The sequence below is a fragment of the Dendrobium catenatum genome, unplaced genomic scaffold, assembly GCF_001605985.2.
Source record: "Dendrobium catenatum unplaced genomic scaffold, ASM160598v2 fragScaff_scaffold_188, whole genome shotgun sequence".
Classification (NCBI taxonomy): Eukaryota; Viridiplantae; Streptophyta; class Magnoliopsida; order Asparagales; family Orchidaceae; genus Dendrobium; species Dendrobium catenatum.
Genome location: NW_021318650.1, coordinates 1,043,214 through 1,062,814, shown reverse-complemented (window position 1 = coordinate 1,062,814; position 19,601 = coordinate 1,043,214). Strand labels below are relative to the sequence as shown.

The following is a 19,601-nucleotide window of genomic DNA, read 5'->3' as shown; positions in this document are numbered from 1 at the left end:
ATTTCATGAATTTATTGTGTGCCATAGAAGAATCAAAATTGATCCCTCTAAGATTAAAGAAATTATAGAAATGCCACCACCAAAAAATTTAAGACAACTTTGTTCAATCTAAGGAAGATTGTCATATATTCAAAGATTTATATCTAACCTCTCAAGTAGATTTCAACCCTTCCCTTGCATGATGAAGAAAAATATCCCTTTTATATGGGACAACACTTGTTAGGAGGCATTTAATAGCATAAAATAATATTTGCAAAATCTTTCAATTTTTGTTACCCCTATTTAAGGAAAATCATTAATTTTATCTACAGTGGCGCTTGAGGAATCACTAGGGGCATTATTAGCATAAAATAATAAAAATGGTAAAAAAATGCACTTTATTATATTAGTCAAAGACTAATACAAACATAATCAAGATATTTATCAATAGAAAAATAAAATTTAGCATTAATCTTTACCACACAAAAACTATAACATTATATGCTAACTCATAAAATAACTTTAATATCTAAAGTTGACACTCTAAACTTTCTAATGATCAGACCAGCTCTCACACTACAGGAAAACAGCTCATTTCCGGCAGAATTTTTGGCGGAAGTAAAATTCATCACAAATTCCGACGGATTTTCGACGAAAAAGTTTTGACGAATTTCCAACATATTTTTTGACTGGCTTTCCGACGGATTTTTTTTTTCGATGAAATTTCTGGGGAAATTTCCGATAGATTTCTGACAAAAATTAAAAAATTTAAGTTATATTTTAATAACTTATTATGAAATTAAATTATTTAAATTAAATATTTTATATTTTAAAAAATAACTTAAATTATTGAATTTAATTTGACATCATATATACTCCACAAAGGGCTATAAAAGGAAAGGCCCTAGCCAACATCCTAGCTTCCTATCCTTTACATGCATACTTTCCACTTAATAATGATTTATGAAATGATCAAACTCTCAAAGTAGAAGAAGAATCACTTTTGTAGGAATGGAGTTATATTTTTATGAAGCTTCATCAATAAAATCAGCCAAGCCACCTAACCTTATAATAGTTTAGGTTGGTATTGGCCTCATATTCGTTACCCTGCAAAGAGGTATATTCTGATATTCTTATAGCCTAATAGAATCTTACACCAACAATGAAGATGAATATGAAGCTTTAATAGTAGGTCTTGAGCTTACAATCAACATGAAAATCCAAAAACTTGACAAATATGGAGATTCTCAACTCATAGTCAAACAAATAATAGGTGCTTTAAAATCAACAAGATTGAGTTAATCTCATATAATGAGTATGCTCTGAAACTCTTATACTATATTCTTGATGTTAGTCATACTAGATTTACACATAGTGAAAATATCAAAGCAGATGCACTGACAAAGCTAGCTAAAGAACTAGTAGATTTCAAAGAGGCTCTAATCATTATAATAATCCAAACCTGACATGTATTGGCTCCAGCCTTATTATTAGACAATGAAGGAAAAGAAATATAAGAGAACAAGCTATATCTGATGAAAATAATTGAAGGGAGCCATTCATTAAATACTTCAAAGAAGGAAGATTACTTGAGGATAAGTTTATTGCCTCATAAATATAAAAATGGACACTAAGATATGCTTTTATAAATGATACATTATATCAAAAATTATTTGATTAAATATGATTATAATGTTTGGGTCTTGATGAATCCAAAAATATTATAACAGAAGGTCAGGAAGGATTGTGTGGTGCATAACAATTTGGTCAAAAAATGAAAATCAAAATCAAATGTATGGGATATTATTAGCCAAGTACGATTCAAAATTGTATTAAATATACTAAAAAATGCATTCAATGGTGAGAACATGCTTACATCATACATTAACTATCTAACCCACTACATTTGACAGTAACATCATAGCCATTTGAGAGCTGGGGCATCTATATAATTGGTCCTATAAAGCCACCCTCTTATTGAGGACATCGATTTATCTTTGCTTCACTTATTACTTCTCAAAATGGGCTAAAGTAATTCGGTTGAGAGAAGTTAAAGCAGAAGATGTAATAAAATTTACTGAGATAATATTATAAATCAGTTTGGTGTGATACATCACATTATATCTAACAACAACATGACCTTTAATAGCATTAAAATTTATCAATTTATTGAATGATATAAAATAGATTGGCGTTATTCCTTAATATATAATCAAAGAGCTAATGGCTTGGTTGGAGCTTTTAATAAAACTTTGATAAATTTACTTAAGAAAATTATCTCTAAAAATAAGAGAGATCTACATAATAAACTAATAGAAGCTATGTGGACATATCACACCACTTATAAAACTATAACATAGGCTACCCCATATTCACTGATTTTTGGAATATAATAAAAATTTCCCCTCGAAGTTGAGTTACCATCACTTCATAATGTTATACAATATTGAATCACAAAAGAAGAAAAAGATCACCTACAACTTAATGAATTTGAAGCCCTTGATAATGTTCAACTTCAAGCTCAACAGAATCTTGAAACTCATAAAGTAAGAATGACTAGGGTACATGATCAAATGATTCATCCAAGAAGTTAAATTAGGTAAACTTATCCTCATTCGTCAAAGACCAATAATACCCCACCATCACATCAGCATTAAATTTGACCGAATTTGGGAAAGACCCTTCATTGTTTAAAAATTATATGAAGGATGATCCTATCAACTCATAGACCTAATAGGTCAAAGGCCTATGTCCCCAATCAATGTCAATTACTTGAAAAATATCATACATTATAATCTAACCAAAGGGTTGTTATATTTGAAATTTATTTTCTAAGATAGGAGGCATGTTATATTTGAAACTCCTCCTACAAGATAGTAGGCAATTTATATATCCTCCTACAAGTCATGAGGTAATTTATATATTCTCCTGCAAGGTAGGAGACAAATTTTATATACTCCTATAAGACAGGAAGTAATTTATATATACTTGTGCAAGATGGAGGTAATTTATATATCCTCCTATAAAATAGGTGGTAATTTATAAATCCTTGTGTAAAGGAGGTATTTTCCATGTATTCCTACAAGACAATAGACAAATTATACATATTCCTGCAAAGCATAAAGTATTTGCTATATACTCTTGTAAGGTAAGAGAAATTTTTTTTATATTTTTGTAAGAGAGGAATAAAATTATATATATTCCTACAAAGCTAGAAGCATTTGTGATATAGTCCTACGTGATAAGAGGCAGTTTTTTTTTTAATAATATACCCTATCTGATTAGGGGATGTAATTATATATCAAATTGTACATTTATTAAATAATCTACCTATAATAGTCAACTAAAATCTTTCATGCTCACAAACCTAAGGGTTAAGCTAAGCTTGATCAATATAAGGGATTGAGACTAAAATGTTAAAATATAGGTTCAATAAGTCTAAAGATCGGACCTCTAAAATTTTTTTGCGCTCAAAAGCCTTAGGGCCGAGCTAATTTTAATCGATATAAAGAATTGAGAATAAAATGTCAAAATATATGTTCAACAAGTCTAAATACTTAACCTCTAGAAAATTTTTGTGCTCAAAATCCTAATAGTTGAGCTATTTTAATAATGTTTAAATGACTAAAACAATAAATATCAACTCAGCAAAATAAAAAGAAAAGAAAATTAATAAATTCATGTATACTAACCCAAAAAATGTCAAAAAAGAAATGAAAATCTATATTGAATGTTGTCTATCTACTATTTGACCTTGATCAATTGATCCTTTAACATCGTTAAACACTCTTGAGCAATGTCCAACTAATGATGTGCCAAATCAAATTCCTTAGTTGAAGAAGATCAAGTATGTTCCAAATTATCAACTTCAATGGCTATTTAAGAAAACTCCTCCTCAGTATGAGTTCCTACCACTCTGATCTCTAAATGTCTCTCCAAAAGATCTCTATCCCTTTTCCTTAAAGATTTGAGCTCAATTGATATCTTGAAAAGCTCAAACTACTCCTAAAAAATCTCTCGCTAATAACGCCTCAAAGTTTGTATACCAATATTGAGATCCATATGAGCCCTCCTCATCTTGTTCCATGCAGCTTTTACTCTAGCCTCCAATGAGAATTATAGAAGTAACTCTTGAGAAATGAAATGCAATTAGAACAATCAAAATGTAATGGATTAGTAAAGGGACTCCCATTTCTGTAAACTATTGTCCTGAGAGTCAACAATCTAAAAGAGAACTAGCCTCCACACAGAAGCTGGCTATGTCAGGAAAATCATCATGGCATACTCCAAGTAACAAGTTTCACAGTGCAAAAAAAATGTAGAAAATACTACTCAATAATCGTCGATCAAAATAACTGCGGGCTTGGGAAGATACCATTGATACGAAACATGTTAGATTCAAACCTGAATAGAATGGTGAATGAAAAGAGGATTGCTAATAAAAATAGAAATAAGAGAGAGAAAAAGAAGTGTATTACTATAAGTAAATAAAAGAAAGACAACAAATACTAGGGGAACATATCACTTTTAAACCTTTAGGTGGTGGTTATTTAAATGATAAGTAAAACCTAGTGAGGATCCTCATAATAAACCGCCTAGAATCACCCATGATGAATATGAAAGGGCAGAATGAGGTGAAGTAATCAACACTGTAATAATATAATAAGAATCACTCCCAGATAATATGTACATGGAACCACTATGGGCATGCTAAGGAAATGATGGCCATTCACCTATATGTACATACATAAAAAATGGTGAAAAGGGAAAATTATGATGAATGAAATGGTAATAAATGAGTAGGTGGATAAAAATATTTACCTTTAACATCACAAGAAGGAGCAACAGTAATGGGTGTGTACTCAATAGCCAATTGGCTTTCTGCACCCAAGCCACTTAATGATAATATTTATGTTGAGCCACCATTGATTCAGGTTTTATATCCAACATGAACACATTAAGGGAATAAAGAAACAAATAGCTTAAAATAAAATTCACATATAGTAGTGCCTAGTGCTGAGCTCATAATGGTATCATGATTTGATCAAGTTAGTATGAACTCCCTATAATGTACCTCAGGGGAAGGTCTACTACCTGAGTAAAAAAAAAGCAAAGGGATGCATTCTTGAATAAAAAAAAATGATGAATGAATTGATAAAATATGATATCCATTAGTACCTTCATTATTGAAGTAAAATTCACATAAGCTTAAAGTAGTATGTGAAGTAGCCAAACTGATTGGATCCAACATGGGCAAGCTCATTATGTCATGAGAAGTATGTTTGGATATTGAAATAGAAAGAAAAAATATATCATAAAAATTTTGAATACATAAATTAAAATTAATATATCTTAATCAAAGGGGAAAGGTGATATAACCTGGTATTTCATACTATGTCCTACTTATGGAGTAACCTCTGCCAAAAGAGGGGGAGATCAATCTATCTAAAAAGATGTTGCAAAATTTACATATTATTATGCATAAATAAACAAGGGGAGAGAATAATAAATGAAAAAAGAAAGAAAAAGGAAAATAATATAAATTACATACAAGGGCCACCAAGTCTAGAAGCATGCTTGGGACTTCTTTTCCTTCTCTTATCATGAGCTTTGGAGGACTCTCTATACACAGTAATATGATCTGAGGCACTGAAGGATTCCTCAAACATCTTAGTCTTAGGATTCTTCTGTTATAAGCTCAAATCCATAATTCAAAGAAACAGGAGAATGCATGCTTAATCTAAGATAGTAACATATGGGTGAAACTAGTGGGGGAATCCACATGTGCAATGTATAAATGGGATCCTAACCCAAGACAGAGAATAAATGCTTATGTCATAGAAGCTTCCTCAAGACAAACTAATAATGAAAGGGAGCCTAAGTAATGTGTATCAATCACCCCATGAATCCATAGCAGTCCATCTAAAGGGGCGGCCTAAATAAATATGAATAGCCTGACGACTCTATTGGGATTATATCCATCCAAAATCACATATCAATATAATTTATAGTAAAGCCAATTGGCCCTCATGTTAATGAACTATGAAGCAATAGGTACATAATAGGCTCTAAAAAGAAAAGTGGGTCAACCCCTCTCAGTTTGAGAGTCATAAAAGTATTATACCTAAAATTTAGGGTGATAAAAACCCAACTAGAGATCTATAAATAAGTTTGAAGTTACCAATCATACGTAAAGGAAAAAACATAAATAGTCTAATTTGATCTTGGTCTGTAGACAAAGTTGCTCTAGCAAGCTGAATAATAGAAGGGAAATGACGATTTGCAAAGTAACATGGTAGCTCAAGATAACTAAAATCATCAACAACATGAATATGAACCCATTTGTGAAAGCAATGTAAAGGGATCTCTATGCTGTGATGATCATGATCATATAAAATAAAAACTTGCCAAAGTTATGGTATATCTATACAATAACTACTGAAGCTAGTGAAACCCTCCTCCCACTTATAATTAGGCTAGTTATCAAAAGAGTATAGGGATGTATAATCTTGCCTTGTATAGAAAAAATAAAATAACATAACCAAGTGGATAGAAAGGATACTATAAGTATCTCCTCTATACCCCCTAGCAAAAATTGACTACACCACCCTGCTAATCCAGGCTCAAATAACTCTATTGAATGCTACTTGGTATAATAAAATCCCCTCCCTAAAAGGGTCATAAAGCTAAGCAAACTAAGCAACATGTGTTGTCTGACATAATAAACTCTTAGTCTAAGAATCTAAGTAAATAGTCACCATGCAACCGCATTTCCTCTTCTTCTATTGATAGAGGTGAAAATATTGTGTCAAACACTAATGAAGACCTATAAAATATATAAATTTCCTCTCCTCTGCTTCCTAGCCACCCGACAACTAAAGAGAGCATAATATGAAGGAATACACTCCTCATAGGGAGTGCCCAAGATAGGTAGGCCAGAGATAATCTATAAATCTGAAAGCATGATAGTCATCTCATTTGGGCCAATTTAATAGATATTTGTAGTACTATCCCATCACTCAATTATACCCTATAGCCCAGAAGATGACAAGTGACTATAATATAATAAAGAAATATAAATAGCCTCTTAAACTCCTACATGTTTGAGTACTCTCTAATATACTATAAATATATAATGAGTCCACCAAGTGCAACCACTCAAAGCTTGAAGGGGGCTACCAAATATAGGATCATAATGCTACTCCTTCGAAGGGTCAGTTCTGGGTAGTGAATGAGATCTACTCTAGTCAAACATCTTAATTTGAAAGAAAAGTAACATATAATGCAAATAAACATTAAAATATTACAAAATGCTATGACAAATTCATTATGTGAAAGTCACACAATGAATTAGTTGGAAGATAATTTATTTAAATATTAAAAAAAACCAGAAAATCAAGTAAGAACAATACTTCACAAAGCAACACATCCATTCGATACAACATGCTGATTTGATCAATAAAATACAGCAAAATGGAACAAAAAACACACTCACACTGTGCTCATTCTCTTCATTCCATGATCTCTATCTCACATGATCTCCTGCATGCTTCTTGGCCTATGTGTTTTTGACCCAATTGCTTGCATCCACTCCTGCCCTGAAGGCCATACTACTGTTGTCGCTCGTAAAAAACACACCCGTTACATCTGTTACCTAACCCCATTGCCTGGCTTGATCTATCGCCAGCCTCTTGCTCACTTCTATGAGCACCCACACCCAACCCGTACTTTAGTCCTATTACTGTAGGACCCACCTCTATTTCTAAATACGAGCATCGAGGCCTGCCTGATCTCATTTCCTTCAAGCCTAGTGTGATCTCATACACAACCTGGTTGCCTACTATCTATGAGTATACAAGGGATTATTTTATTGCTTTTGCTCGATTCCTGTTTCGCCTAATATTTAAAAAGCTTGGCACAAAAAGGTTTATGTAAATACAAAAAAGAATAGAAAGAGATAATACCAATCTCCTCTCGTGGGAAGGCGATGTCGGGGGGATGCCGAATTTTTTAGGAAAATGAAGAGAAACATTTTTATTACTTAAATTAAATAAAAAGGAGTTATTTTAAAAGAATAATTTTAGAGCACTTTTCAAAAATAATTTGATAATTATTTATTTACATAATTTGAGAGTACTTGAAACATTTAAGTGTGTTTTTTCGTAGTAATTTCAATTAAATTAAATGATAATTAATTAATTTAACTAAATAATCATGAAAATATTTTAATTAATTAATTATTAATTTGAAACTAAACACATTTTGAATTAATTTTTTTCTAAAATAATTTTAAAAATACAATCAAGTAAAAGAAGAAGAGAAAGAAAAATGATATAAATAAATGTTTACACTAAAACTCTATCAGATACAACAGTCCCACTGACTCCAATACCAAATTAACTCAAACTGAAACTTTTAAAACTCAACTCAACTCAAACTCGAACAAATTCTGAACAATATTCTACACAAACTTCAATAGTGCGGGCTCCAAACACCTATAGATAGATAAACAAGAGAATATTCAGTATTGTAAGCAAAGCAATAGTGCTAAAGGAAATGTCAAAATGCTGAAACTAAAGCAGTAATATTGGATTGAAAAGGAAGTTACTGAAACAAGAGGAAAGTGTAAACAAAAAAATAACTATTCCTAAATGCAACAAACCTAAATGATTACGCTGCTTCTAAATATAATAAATAAGACCTATTTCTATTCAAAATGAACATTCTATCCAAGGGAAGTAGTAAGACCTACTCTAACCAATTTGCTAGGGAACTTCTAATAAAAATAGTAAGACCTATCTAAAATAAAATTCTACAGACAACTTCTAATATAACCAATAAACCTATAAAAAACTTAACTACTAGCAACTTCTAATAGAAGTAGTAAGACCTATCATAAAGTTAAACTACATACAATTTCTAATAGAAGTAATAAGATCCATTTCAAATAAAAATCATTAGGGGAATTTCAATGGAAGTAGTAATACCTACTATTTGGGAAGTTTATAAGTGAAGTAATAATCCCCAAATAATATCTAAGGGCAACTCCTAGGTGGAATTGTAAGCCCCATTCTAAACTAAATCAATATAAAACTCCTAAGTCGAGCCAAAAGCCTCACCCATATTAAAATAACAGGTAACTTGTAAGTGGAGTTGTAAGCCCCATCCTAAATTAAATCAACATGCAATTCCTAAGTGGAGTCATAAGTCTCATCCCAAATTAAATAACAAACAACTCTTGGATGAAGTCGTAAGCCCCATCCTAAACCAAACTATCGGGCAACTCCTAAATAGAGACGTAGGCCCCATCCGAAACTAATTATTGAGCAACTCCTAAGTGGAGTTATAAGCCCCATTATAAGCTAAATCAATGGGCAACTCCTAAGTAGAGTCATAAGCCTTGTCCCAAATTAAAATAATAGGCAACTCCTAAGTAGAGTCGTAAGCCTCATCTTAAACCAAACTATTGGGAAACTCCTAAAAAATCCATAACCCCAAACTAAATAAAATAATGGGCATTCTAATAGATATAAGCTCCAAACTTAAATTATAACCAAACCATCTCAATCTATTTAGGATCTCTAAGATGAGGCAACCAATGATTGCTAATTAGATTTCGAGGATATTATAACCAATGGTTTTTTAGCATAGACATATTGAGATTTATGATACTCCTGGGATGACAGAACCATAGGATCTTAATCAGTTCCATCTCCATCCCTCAAGAACGAGACTAAAACCTAAGATTCCTAAGCTATGTTAAAGTGATTTATCCTGAATCGATAATTCTCTTGATAATTAACTATGAAAGCTTATGCTCATAAGAAGTAATGACCAAGAATTAAATAAGGCCGGATACAATCCTCAGGGAAAATCTAGTTAACAAGATGCCTATAAAACGGGGTTCGTGCCTATAGCCAATTTTCTCGAGCAAACATTCATACTAATTTCTTCATTGACCATATCCTTTACCCTTTCCCTTTATTGGAAGTGGCTCAAAAGGTGTCATCTTCTCTTCCTCCTCCAAAATTTGCACCTCCTGATCGTCACTCATCGTCCTTATAATAAATTTTCCCTGCTTCCCTATCCGGTCAACGATTCCCTTGCCTCCGATGATGTCGTTTTGGCTTGAAACTCTAACTTCCTTTTCATCATCTTTTCTAGATTAATTTTTTTTTCCTCATTTATTGAAATTCACACTTCAAATTCAGATTTTAGGTTTCAAATTTCAAACTTCCCCATTAAGCCTCTCCTCGAACGCATTAACCTTCTAAGCTATCATAGGTAAAAAAAGATGCTCTAATACCAATTTGATAGAAATCCAATATCCACACAACAAAAAATAGCAATACAAAGAGAATTCACAACTGAAATTTGTTAAGATAGTTGTTATATCATCAGAACAAACCAAAATACTAGTTGATATATTATTCGAGAGGTAGAGTAACTCTCCACAAACTGTAGGTGCCGCAAGGAACAACTCTAAAGAAAACAACAACAAAACATAATTCATATAATGCACATAAAACAACCTAATTAATCATAAATATCCCTTCCTAATTCCCTCTAAATTTTGAATTCAAATCAACCATCTTTCCCTAAATAAACTTTCCTAATTCCCTTCCAAATTTGAATTCAAATCAACCCTCTTTCTCTAAATAAACATTTCTAATTCCCTTCAAATATTAGTTTCTATGATAAGCCTTTGAGCCCCCTCTCTACTTGCCTATCACCCACACTAATGGGGCCCACAAGCTCAACTGATCCATCAATTTTCTCATGATATTGTCCTTGAAATGAACAACGAATTAAACTCCCCAGTAATCTCAAATGCTGAGGTTGTCAGTTTAACTAGTTATTTGAAATAATTATAATCATCATTAGACTAGTTTCACAGACATGTACAAAATTTTCTTTTATGATTCATTTCATTATAGCAAGTGTATTATTCACATTGTAAGTTGTGCCTACAATGAATTTGACCATGTTTGATACCTTTGATGCTAATATACAAGGTTTTGAAAATAGAACTGGACAACGAACTGGAAGAAGGAGAGGTTCACGGTTCGACCGGTCGAACCACGGTCGAACCAGATGATGCAATAAATAATAATAATATTATTATAAATATTTAATAAAATTAACAAAATAAAGAAAGATAATAACCATATAATTTAATATAAATTATTGCTAATTTATATTACATATTTAAATATAATTTATAAATATAAATTATATAAAAAACTCAAAATATAAATTATATATATAAATCATTCATATGTATAATTAAATATATAAAAATTATAATATATAATTAAATATATAAAAAATTAAATAGTATTATCTTTAATTTAATTTAAGAGTTTTATAATAATATTTATATTAATTATGATTAAGTTTAATATTTATTTAATATTAAATAATTTATTTAACAAATATTATTCTAAAACTTGAACCGGCCTGTTTTAAAAAATCGGGACCGGTTGAACTGGCGGTTCATACCAAAACTGCCAAGTTTAAAGCAAAGCCGGTTTTCAGATTAGACCAGATCGTCCCTCAAACCGGTCCACGGTTGAACTGGTCCGATTTTTAAAGCACTACTAATATAGCACCTGCTAAATAATGATGAAATTTGCAAAATTCTTTAATCCAGCAATTTTCCATTGCTCTATTCACATTCATTTAGTTTGCACATGTGCACAAAGCAGGAAAAATAGATGATAGATCAATAGTTCAGTAATATAAGGAGTTGTATAGCTACTATATAAGAGGTTAATTTGCCACCTAAAACTTATTTCACGTTGCCCATTCTTTTCAACTAATTGCAGCAATCAAATGAATTAGGCGATAGCGATGGCGATGGCGATGGCGACGGCGACGGCGACCGCGGAAGGGTGCTCAGTGTGACCGAAGTCGAGGATTGGGCTTACGGGAGAGGAGAGAGCATGTTCGCTCACTGGAGATTTCAGTTGCGATTCTAGGTGGTAACGTGGAGAGGTAAACTGAGTAAAAAAATTTGAAAATTTGAATTTTTGGTGATAAATGAATAAATATAATATTTTAATTTTGTAGATATGTAAATTGAGTTGTATGCGTGTAATAAATCCTCGTTAAAAATTCTAAAACCTTGCGGCCTAGCCGGGAATGGCGACGGCGGCCTTTCGGTCGAGCACGAGAAGATCTACATTCGTCGACGACGCTGCCGGCGATGCATCCTCTTCCAACCGTGGCGCTACTGTTCGCCGCTCAAGGAGCCTTAGTCGCTTCTCCGACCGCCTCCCACCTCCAGCGGTAGGGTTGGAGCAGGACGAGCCCCCGAGATTAGAGATTCGGCCTAGTAACAACTCAAGTGGGTTCGTGTTCCCTGAGATTAGCCTTGATGACCTTGCCCATGAGTTCTTTCTCGGGAGATATAAGGATGTTGACATCATCAAGGGCGATGCTCACCGGAGGCGAGGAAGGTCAGTGTCGAGGTGCGCTGAGCCGCAAGCAGCTGGGGAGAGTAATACTTTTTCGGAGAATGGTAGGAAAAACAGGGGGACTTCGTGTTCGAGATTGAGGAGGCAGCGATCACTTTCGATGGCTCGGCAGCGTTTTACCGACTCGGAGGTACTTCAATTTACTCAAATTGATCTGATGAGCATGTTGTTCTTGCGATATAGTGCATCTTTTTCTGCCTAATTTTTTCGAGTTCCGTTTGGATACAAATTTCCGTTTTATTTTCTACGATATAAAAGACTAGGAATTGTAAATATTTGAAATATGCACTACTCTTCTATTTTGACTGATTTTGAGTTGTAGGAATTGAAATATGCTTCAGATTCCATGCATCCTTATTCACTAGTCACTACATTCATAGGATTTCTCTTCCACATTTGCGGATGTTGAAGTAAGGAATGCACCACCTAGGAGAAAAGTCTCTGAGAAGATAAATGGAGCTGTGTCTGCCAGTGGCAAGGTTGGTAACAAATAAAGGAGTGTAGTAGCTTAGTTGAACTCACCTGTATCTCTTATCTAGAAAAAAACAGAATTGACAGAGCTAATAATAATCTCAGTTCCGTTATCAGACAAAAATCTTCAAATCGAATGGGCATAGAAGTGGATTGCGTGAAGCCATGACCAACGAAGAAAGGCTTTCAGTAGAAGAGATTCAAACAAAACTTGAACAGGTTCACTTTTAATACACTGCTTATTTCTCTGTCCATTTTCAGTATATGCCATTATAGTAGGCATTTCTTCCTTCTTTGTTCTTTTTCTGTGGCCAGTGTTAATACTTCATTGTACTTTGTTAATTATTGGTGCACAGTTCTCCAAGACTAAGCCCATATACTAGAATATGCTTCAGTCGCTGTTGCATTCAGAGCCAGATTCAAATTGAATTTAGTTATCATTTTTTGCTTATTTTTATGCTGTTTATCTGCTTAGTTTAGATCTTATCTTGTTATCTATGCATTTATATAATTCTGCTTTTTTTAGATCTTCTTTGTGTTACCCTTATTCTCTTCCACTCACTCCTACCTCACGGCCTCTATTAACCCAATTCTTTTCCCATCTCTCCTATTTGGTTTCCTCCCTTGCCCATCAGCTGCTCTTCTTTCTTCTCTGATTGGCATCAGCTCACCTTCGGCTAGGCACACACTTTAAGGTAAGTTTGATCCACAACCCATGGAGTCAAATAACAAAGAATGATCACATTATCCTAGATTTTCATAAGTGAGTGACATGGAGTTGTGGACAAGCCCGTTAGTAATTCTTCCCTTTCATTTCTCCTCCCTACTCAAAGTTCCTCTCCAAACAACTATGGTTTGCTGTCCATTCAATTATCCATTATTTTTGATAGATTTGTGCATGCATGTATATGGCGCAAATGGCGTGTGCCATGGTGCATGACATGGCGTGGCGCATTAATTCAAAATAGTGCTATTTGTGCCATATAGGACCAATAGAGCATGGCGCAAATAGCATGCACCATTGTTTTTTAGGATTTTAAATTTAAAATTATAATTTATGTTAGTATTTATTAGGTTTAGCTTAGTTTTCTTGAATTATTGCATTTCTTATAAAACAAATAGACTTGAAAAAATAATTATAATATTTTGAATTTTTTATTATTGAGGTATTTTTTACTTGAACTTAAGTGTCACTTTGGTTATTTTTATTATCATAATGGTATATTTTTTAATTTAATTAGTACTTCATAGTAATAAATATTTTTATTTATAATTATTTATAATATTTCCCATGTTTAAAATAGCATGCATTGTGAACTTTTGCATTATGGCTCAATAGGGAACGTTTGCGCCATGGTGCTCCATTCTCCGTTGACAATTCTGAATTTATTTAAATTGAATGCTTCAATATTGAACCCAGATGTGTGATGGCTTTCACCAACCCTTTTTTGTCTTTCTGTTCAATACTAAGAGAGGAAAGGTGTGACTAGCCTCCTCTTGTAGTTCAACGGCTACTCCTGTAGTTCAAGACAAAGATGGTTATAAAATCTAATTTTTGAAAAAAAAATTTCTTGCTTTGATTTTAATATATTTGTAATTTATATAACAATAACAATAATATCAAGCATTTATCCCACTACATTAGCTATATATTTATAATTTATAAAGAAAATAAAAATTCTAACCAATTGCAAGAATCAAGGAAAGAATATCTCCTTAAAGTTTAGAAGTCTAAACTAGCTTCTTTATATCAAAGAGAGAACATCCTCTTGAAATTTGATAATAGACTAACTTTTTGAAAAAATATTTGGTTGGTTGTAGTTGATAAATCAACTCGATCTATACTAATGGATAGTGGTTCTTGATGGTAATCTTGTTTAATGCTATGTAATCAATGCACATCCACTATTCGCTATCCTTCTTCAAATAAGTATCATTTGGGTTCCACATGGTGTACTTCTCATCCAAATCACTCACTCTTCCTGTTAAATCTATCATGTGGCATCTAATCTACTTATACTCCAGTATAGATTGGTGGTATATTTGTTGATTTGGTAGATGGTTGTCTGAATCACTAGCATTTTATGCCCTATAGCTCCTTTAGGTAATAAACAATTCACCTCTTTCATAAGGGTGGTAAATTCTTTTAGGAGCCATCTTCCCTGATTGTTTTGGGAAGGGTTGAGCGTAGAGGAAACAAAGCAGTTTTAAGTGGCTATACTATCATCTCATGCAAGAAAAATAAAATAAAATCATTATTGACACCAACTATTTTTTCTTTTGCTTGATTGAGGGAACAAGTTTAGGACAAAAAAAGGAATAGTTCTAGAAAATGGTACATATAGCATCTTTTACTAGTTTGAATTGTTGTCATCAGTGGTGGTAGATGGTGTCACTATCTTAGAATGCCAAAGATTATGTGGTACACGTCAAGAAGCATGTCCTCGTAGATAACCTCATCAATTTATTACTCTTTGATTGTAAACTTGAATAGGCACTGTCAATTCACCTTATGCTCTGTTCCTTTTAGAACCACCCGAAGGAATAGGATTTGCATGGCGTGTGATCTTCAACTTCAGTTTGTTGAACAGCTCCTTTGAAATTTAGGTATTTTGACTTGTTTTATCAAAGATAGAAGAAGCAATGATCATCTTGACCTATATATTTAATTTGAAAAGCTCTTCTTTAGCCTAATCTTATTGTGGCCATGGGCTACAAGAGTAGACTTTTGCTATCCCTTTCTTTTGGAATGCTTCTGAAACTATCTTTATTGTTGTACAGGCTATATCAATAATTGTTCTTTTTGTAAAGCCAATTAATCTTGTTCTATTGCTATTTGGAGAGCTAAAAGTGCTATTTTGGAAGTGCTGGTTGTTTTTTTTCTTCAAGTTGCTTTTCCTTCCTTTGGGCAAGTTTTGACAATAATTTGGAAGGTTGTGAAGGGCTGGTTGATGGCTATAATTACTAACCAGCCCTTCTGTTTGCAGTTTTATGTAACATTTTCCTTCTAGATGGCTGTTGTTAGCTATCAAAGTGCATGCGCGGTTTTCTTGTTACACCTCACCAATCAGCACTCTTTTTGTATATGCTATGATCACATGCTTTGCCTTTCCTCCATCTTTTGTCATTAATTTGTTTTACTTTTTTTTCTTCTTGTCACCAATCCTTGGTTGATTTTTGGTTTACATAGCCATATGGTATCAACTTCATAAATTGAGGCTATCAGAGTTACTAATGAAGGTTGTTTGGAACATTGAGATAAAATTTATTAGGGTTTAGGTTTCCTCTAGAAGTATGGCTAGAGAAATTGCATGCTTCTCAAATTTGGTAATGCAGTCCTCAATTCTTCTTCTAACTTTTTGCTGATGATATTCTTCTTGTTGATAAGACTAGAAAGGGAGCTAAAGATAAACTTGAATTATGGAGGTCAACTTTAGAGTCTAAAGGTTTTCATTTGAGTAGATCTAAAACTGAATATATAGAGTGTAATTTTAGATGATAATTAGTAGAATTCAAGTTGGTTGATTTAAGTGTAGGGATGCATCACGCCTGTTGTGTTATAGAAAAGTACCACTCAAACTTAAGGGAAATTTTTATAAGATGGTGGTGATACCTACAATGCTTTATGGTGCAAAATGCTAACCATTAAAAGAGAAGCATGTTGTAGATATGAAGATGATCAAATGGATGAGTGGCTTTACTCATAAAGACAGAATGCGAAACAAGTATATACGAAAAAGGTTAGAGTATCACTAGTGCCAGATAAGATTAGATAGAGTTGTCTTAGATGGTTTGGTCACCTAATTCGTTGACATTTTCAATGACTCAGTTAGGCTAGTAGATGCATTAGATTTGGCCTATATTAAGAAAGATAGAGGTAGACCTAAAAAGACTTGGTCAGAAAATATTAAAAGACTTTTTATCAGATGTAAATGAGAATTTGACTCTTAACAGGAAACAATGGAGTAAAAAGAATTCTTGTAGCCGATCCCATGTAGTGGGATAAAGGCTTGTTGTTGTTGTTGCTGTTGTACTGAAAGAGAACTATTAATAGCCTAGTACAATTATCTCTATCTCTAATAGAAAAAAAAAATGAAAAATATAAAAAAGTGGGAAGGGGTGGCCGTATTAATTGAAGCATTAAATTACCTCTACGTTCTTCTAAACACCCTAACTTCACAATTCTAAATCCCCCACTGATGATGCACTACATAAAATGTTGAATTCAAAATATTAAGTTTCAAAACCCAGAGTTTTCTGGAAATTTTAAAATTACATGAAGTAAAATTCGAAACAAAATGGGCTTTGGTGGGCAAAGCATTTGTCTTTCTTAAATTGACTTGTGCTTTGGCTTTATATTTAGCGAATAGTCTTTATGTGGATGACATTATGAGTATGATGAGTCTAAAAATTACGTTGCCGTTGTGCATTGTTTCATAAATTTTCCCCTCTAGAAGTGAGGATATAAAGAGAATTCATATTTTTAATGCTTATATCACTTTTCGTAGCAATAGGTCTACTTGGTCATTAAAGGTGGGAATACACTAATGTGGTATTTGATTCTACTCTCACTAAATGAATTGTTGACTATTGAGCTACATGTAAGGCCTTATTCTATCATTTAATTCAACAAAATATCATATCAGGCTCCATAAAAATAAAATAAGAAATTTTTCATATGGAAAGACAATTAAAAGTTTTTAACACATTAAAAGTAATGACTAAAAAATTGAAATCTAGGTGAATTTGGCTTAGACTCAGTTTTAAATGTATTTGATTTGACCATATTTTCTAAGCTTGTTATCAATTCTTTGGATTTGCTCTCTTTTTATCTCTTCCTTGTGAGTTCTGTCTATTTCTTTATTATATACTTATATTCATCTTTTTCTTAAGAATATTGCAAAAAGATGTGCTTTGAGTATCAAAGAGAAAATCTATTAATATTAAAAATAGTTGGTGGTGGAATCAAAATGTGAAAGAAAAGATAAAAAATAAGAAAATTTGTTATAAAAATTAGTTTAGCTATAAAAACTTTAATAATTGTGAAAGATATAAAAAGGTCCGTAAGGAGTTTAAAAAAGCAATTTGCAATGCAAAGATTTTAGCTTTTAATGATTTATATAACAGATTAGATTCTAAGGATGATGAAAGATATATATATATATATGCTATTTAATTGATGGGACATCGGTCAGAGAATTCGACAACTGTACCATCAGGAGAGTGCGAGAGATCGACGAAAACCAACAGATGAAATGACACTTTATTTCATCATTATATAATGTAGTAAGATTATAATATTGTTTATGTTTTTCCATTTTTGCCTTATGGGTAGTTGGTCGTTATTGTAGCCCGAGGGGCATTTTAGTCTTTTGTTGTCTTGTCATTTTGAGGCCTATTTATATGGTCATTTTCTCATGTAATTTTAGTTTTTGATGAAATGAAAATTTATTCTTGTTCTCTTCGTGAGTTCATCTTCTCCCACGATCTCTTAGTGAGTTCACCGGAGGAAACTAGATCTCTTAGTGAGTTCTAGTTCGCCGGAGAAGACTAGATCTCTTTGTGAGTTCTAGTTTTCGAATTATCTCATCCTGTGGAAAATCAACGTGGAGACAATCGAGGTTAGTAAATCCGTAGTCGTCGAAGCCTTGAAATCTCCATTTCTTCCTCTTTTCCCTTGCCCTTGCCACCGTCCAATCCAAGAAGCAAAGCCGCCGGCCACCTTGTGCTTTCCCCCCTGTTTTCGCCGGCCATAAATTCTGCAGCCGCCGGCCAGCCTCCCACCGGCCAGCAGCCGGCCACCCGCCGGCCAGCCACCCGCCGGCCAGCCTCCCGCCGGCCGGCCCAGCAGCCTATTCCCGCTGCCTCTCCCTCTTGAAGCCTCCCACCATTTGAATTTCAAATCTCTTGAGTTATTAACCTCCTTAATTGGTGCTTATGCAATTAAGCCACCCATTAAAGAGATTAAATCCAAATTTGAAATTCAAATTTGATCTCCCTCTTTTTTTTTTTTTTTTTTAAATTTTGGGAAGTTACTTAAGCTCTAATTAAATCTGAAATTAAAATTCAGATTTAATTGAATTTCTTACTTAAACTTGGGCCCCACCCTCATAACTCCTAAATCTCTCTCTCTCCTCCTTATTGGGCCGGCCACTCTTAGTGGGCCTCCCTCTCTCCCAAATGACATATTAACACCACAAATTCAGCCCAAATCCCCCCCTCTTTACCGCTTCCCCTCCCCTCCTTGATTTAATTTGAATTTCAAATTAAATTCCTCCATTAAACCTCCCAAATTCTGAAATTAATCCAAAATTCCTGCACACTTCCATGTGGATCCCACCATAACCAAGCTCCCATCTTCTCCCGGATGCTCCATCAACTCCCGGCAAGAATGCATGGACGTTGGATCATTAACGGCCGCCCACCGCTCCTCCAAATCCGGCTTCCTCCCCGGCGACGAGTCCTCTCGGGATCACTTGTCTACTTGTGGCATCGCTAAGTCTACTCACGATTCTCCTCCGCTAGACACCGCTTTCAAAATGAGGGACGAACCTCAAGGTGAATAATCTAAATTTTAAACGTGTGGCTTTAGTAGTAGCTATTTGCATTATCAAGTTTATTTTGGTTATATTTTGTAAGACTCAGGTAATTCTTAAATGTAATCACCGCCGT

The 19,601-nt window shown here is 33.4% G+C and overlaps 1 protein-coding gene across 3 annotated transcripts in view; it reads left to right on the top strand.

Moving 5' to 3' along the window:
* The first annotated feature begins 11,839 nt into the window (after positions 1-11,839).
* LOC110100472 overlaps positions 11,840-19,601 on the top strand; it is a 33,040-nt gene continuing 25,278 nt past the window's right edge. For 2 of the 3 annotated variants that reach the window (XM_028692936.1, XM_020827996.2), the window contains exons 1-4: positions 11,840-11,976; positions 12,052-12,588; positions 12,839-12,937; positions 13,035-13,148. In XM_028692936.1, the coding sequence (XP_028548769.1) occupies positions 12,124-12,588; positions 12,839-12,937; positions 13,035-13,148 (678 nt within the window). In that variant the 5' untranslated portion in view covers positions 11,840-11,976; positions 12,052-12,123. The remainder of the gene's footprint in view (positions 11,977-12,051; positions 12,589-12,838; positions 12,938-13,034; positions 13,149-19,601) is intronic. The other variant, XM_020828004.2, reaches the window with a different exon arrangement.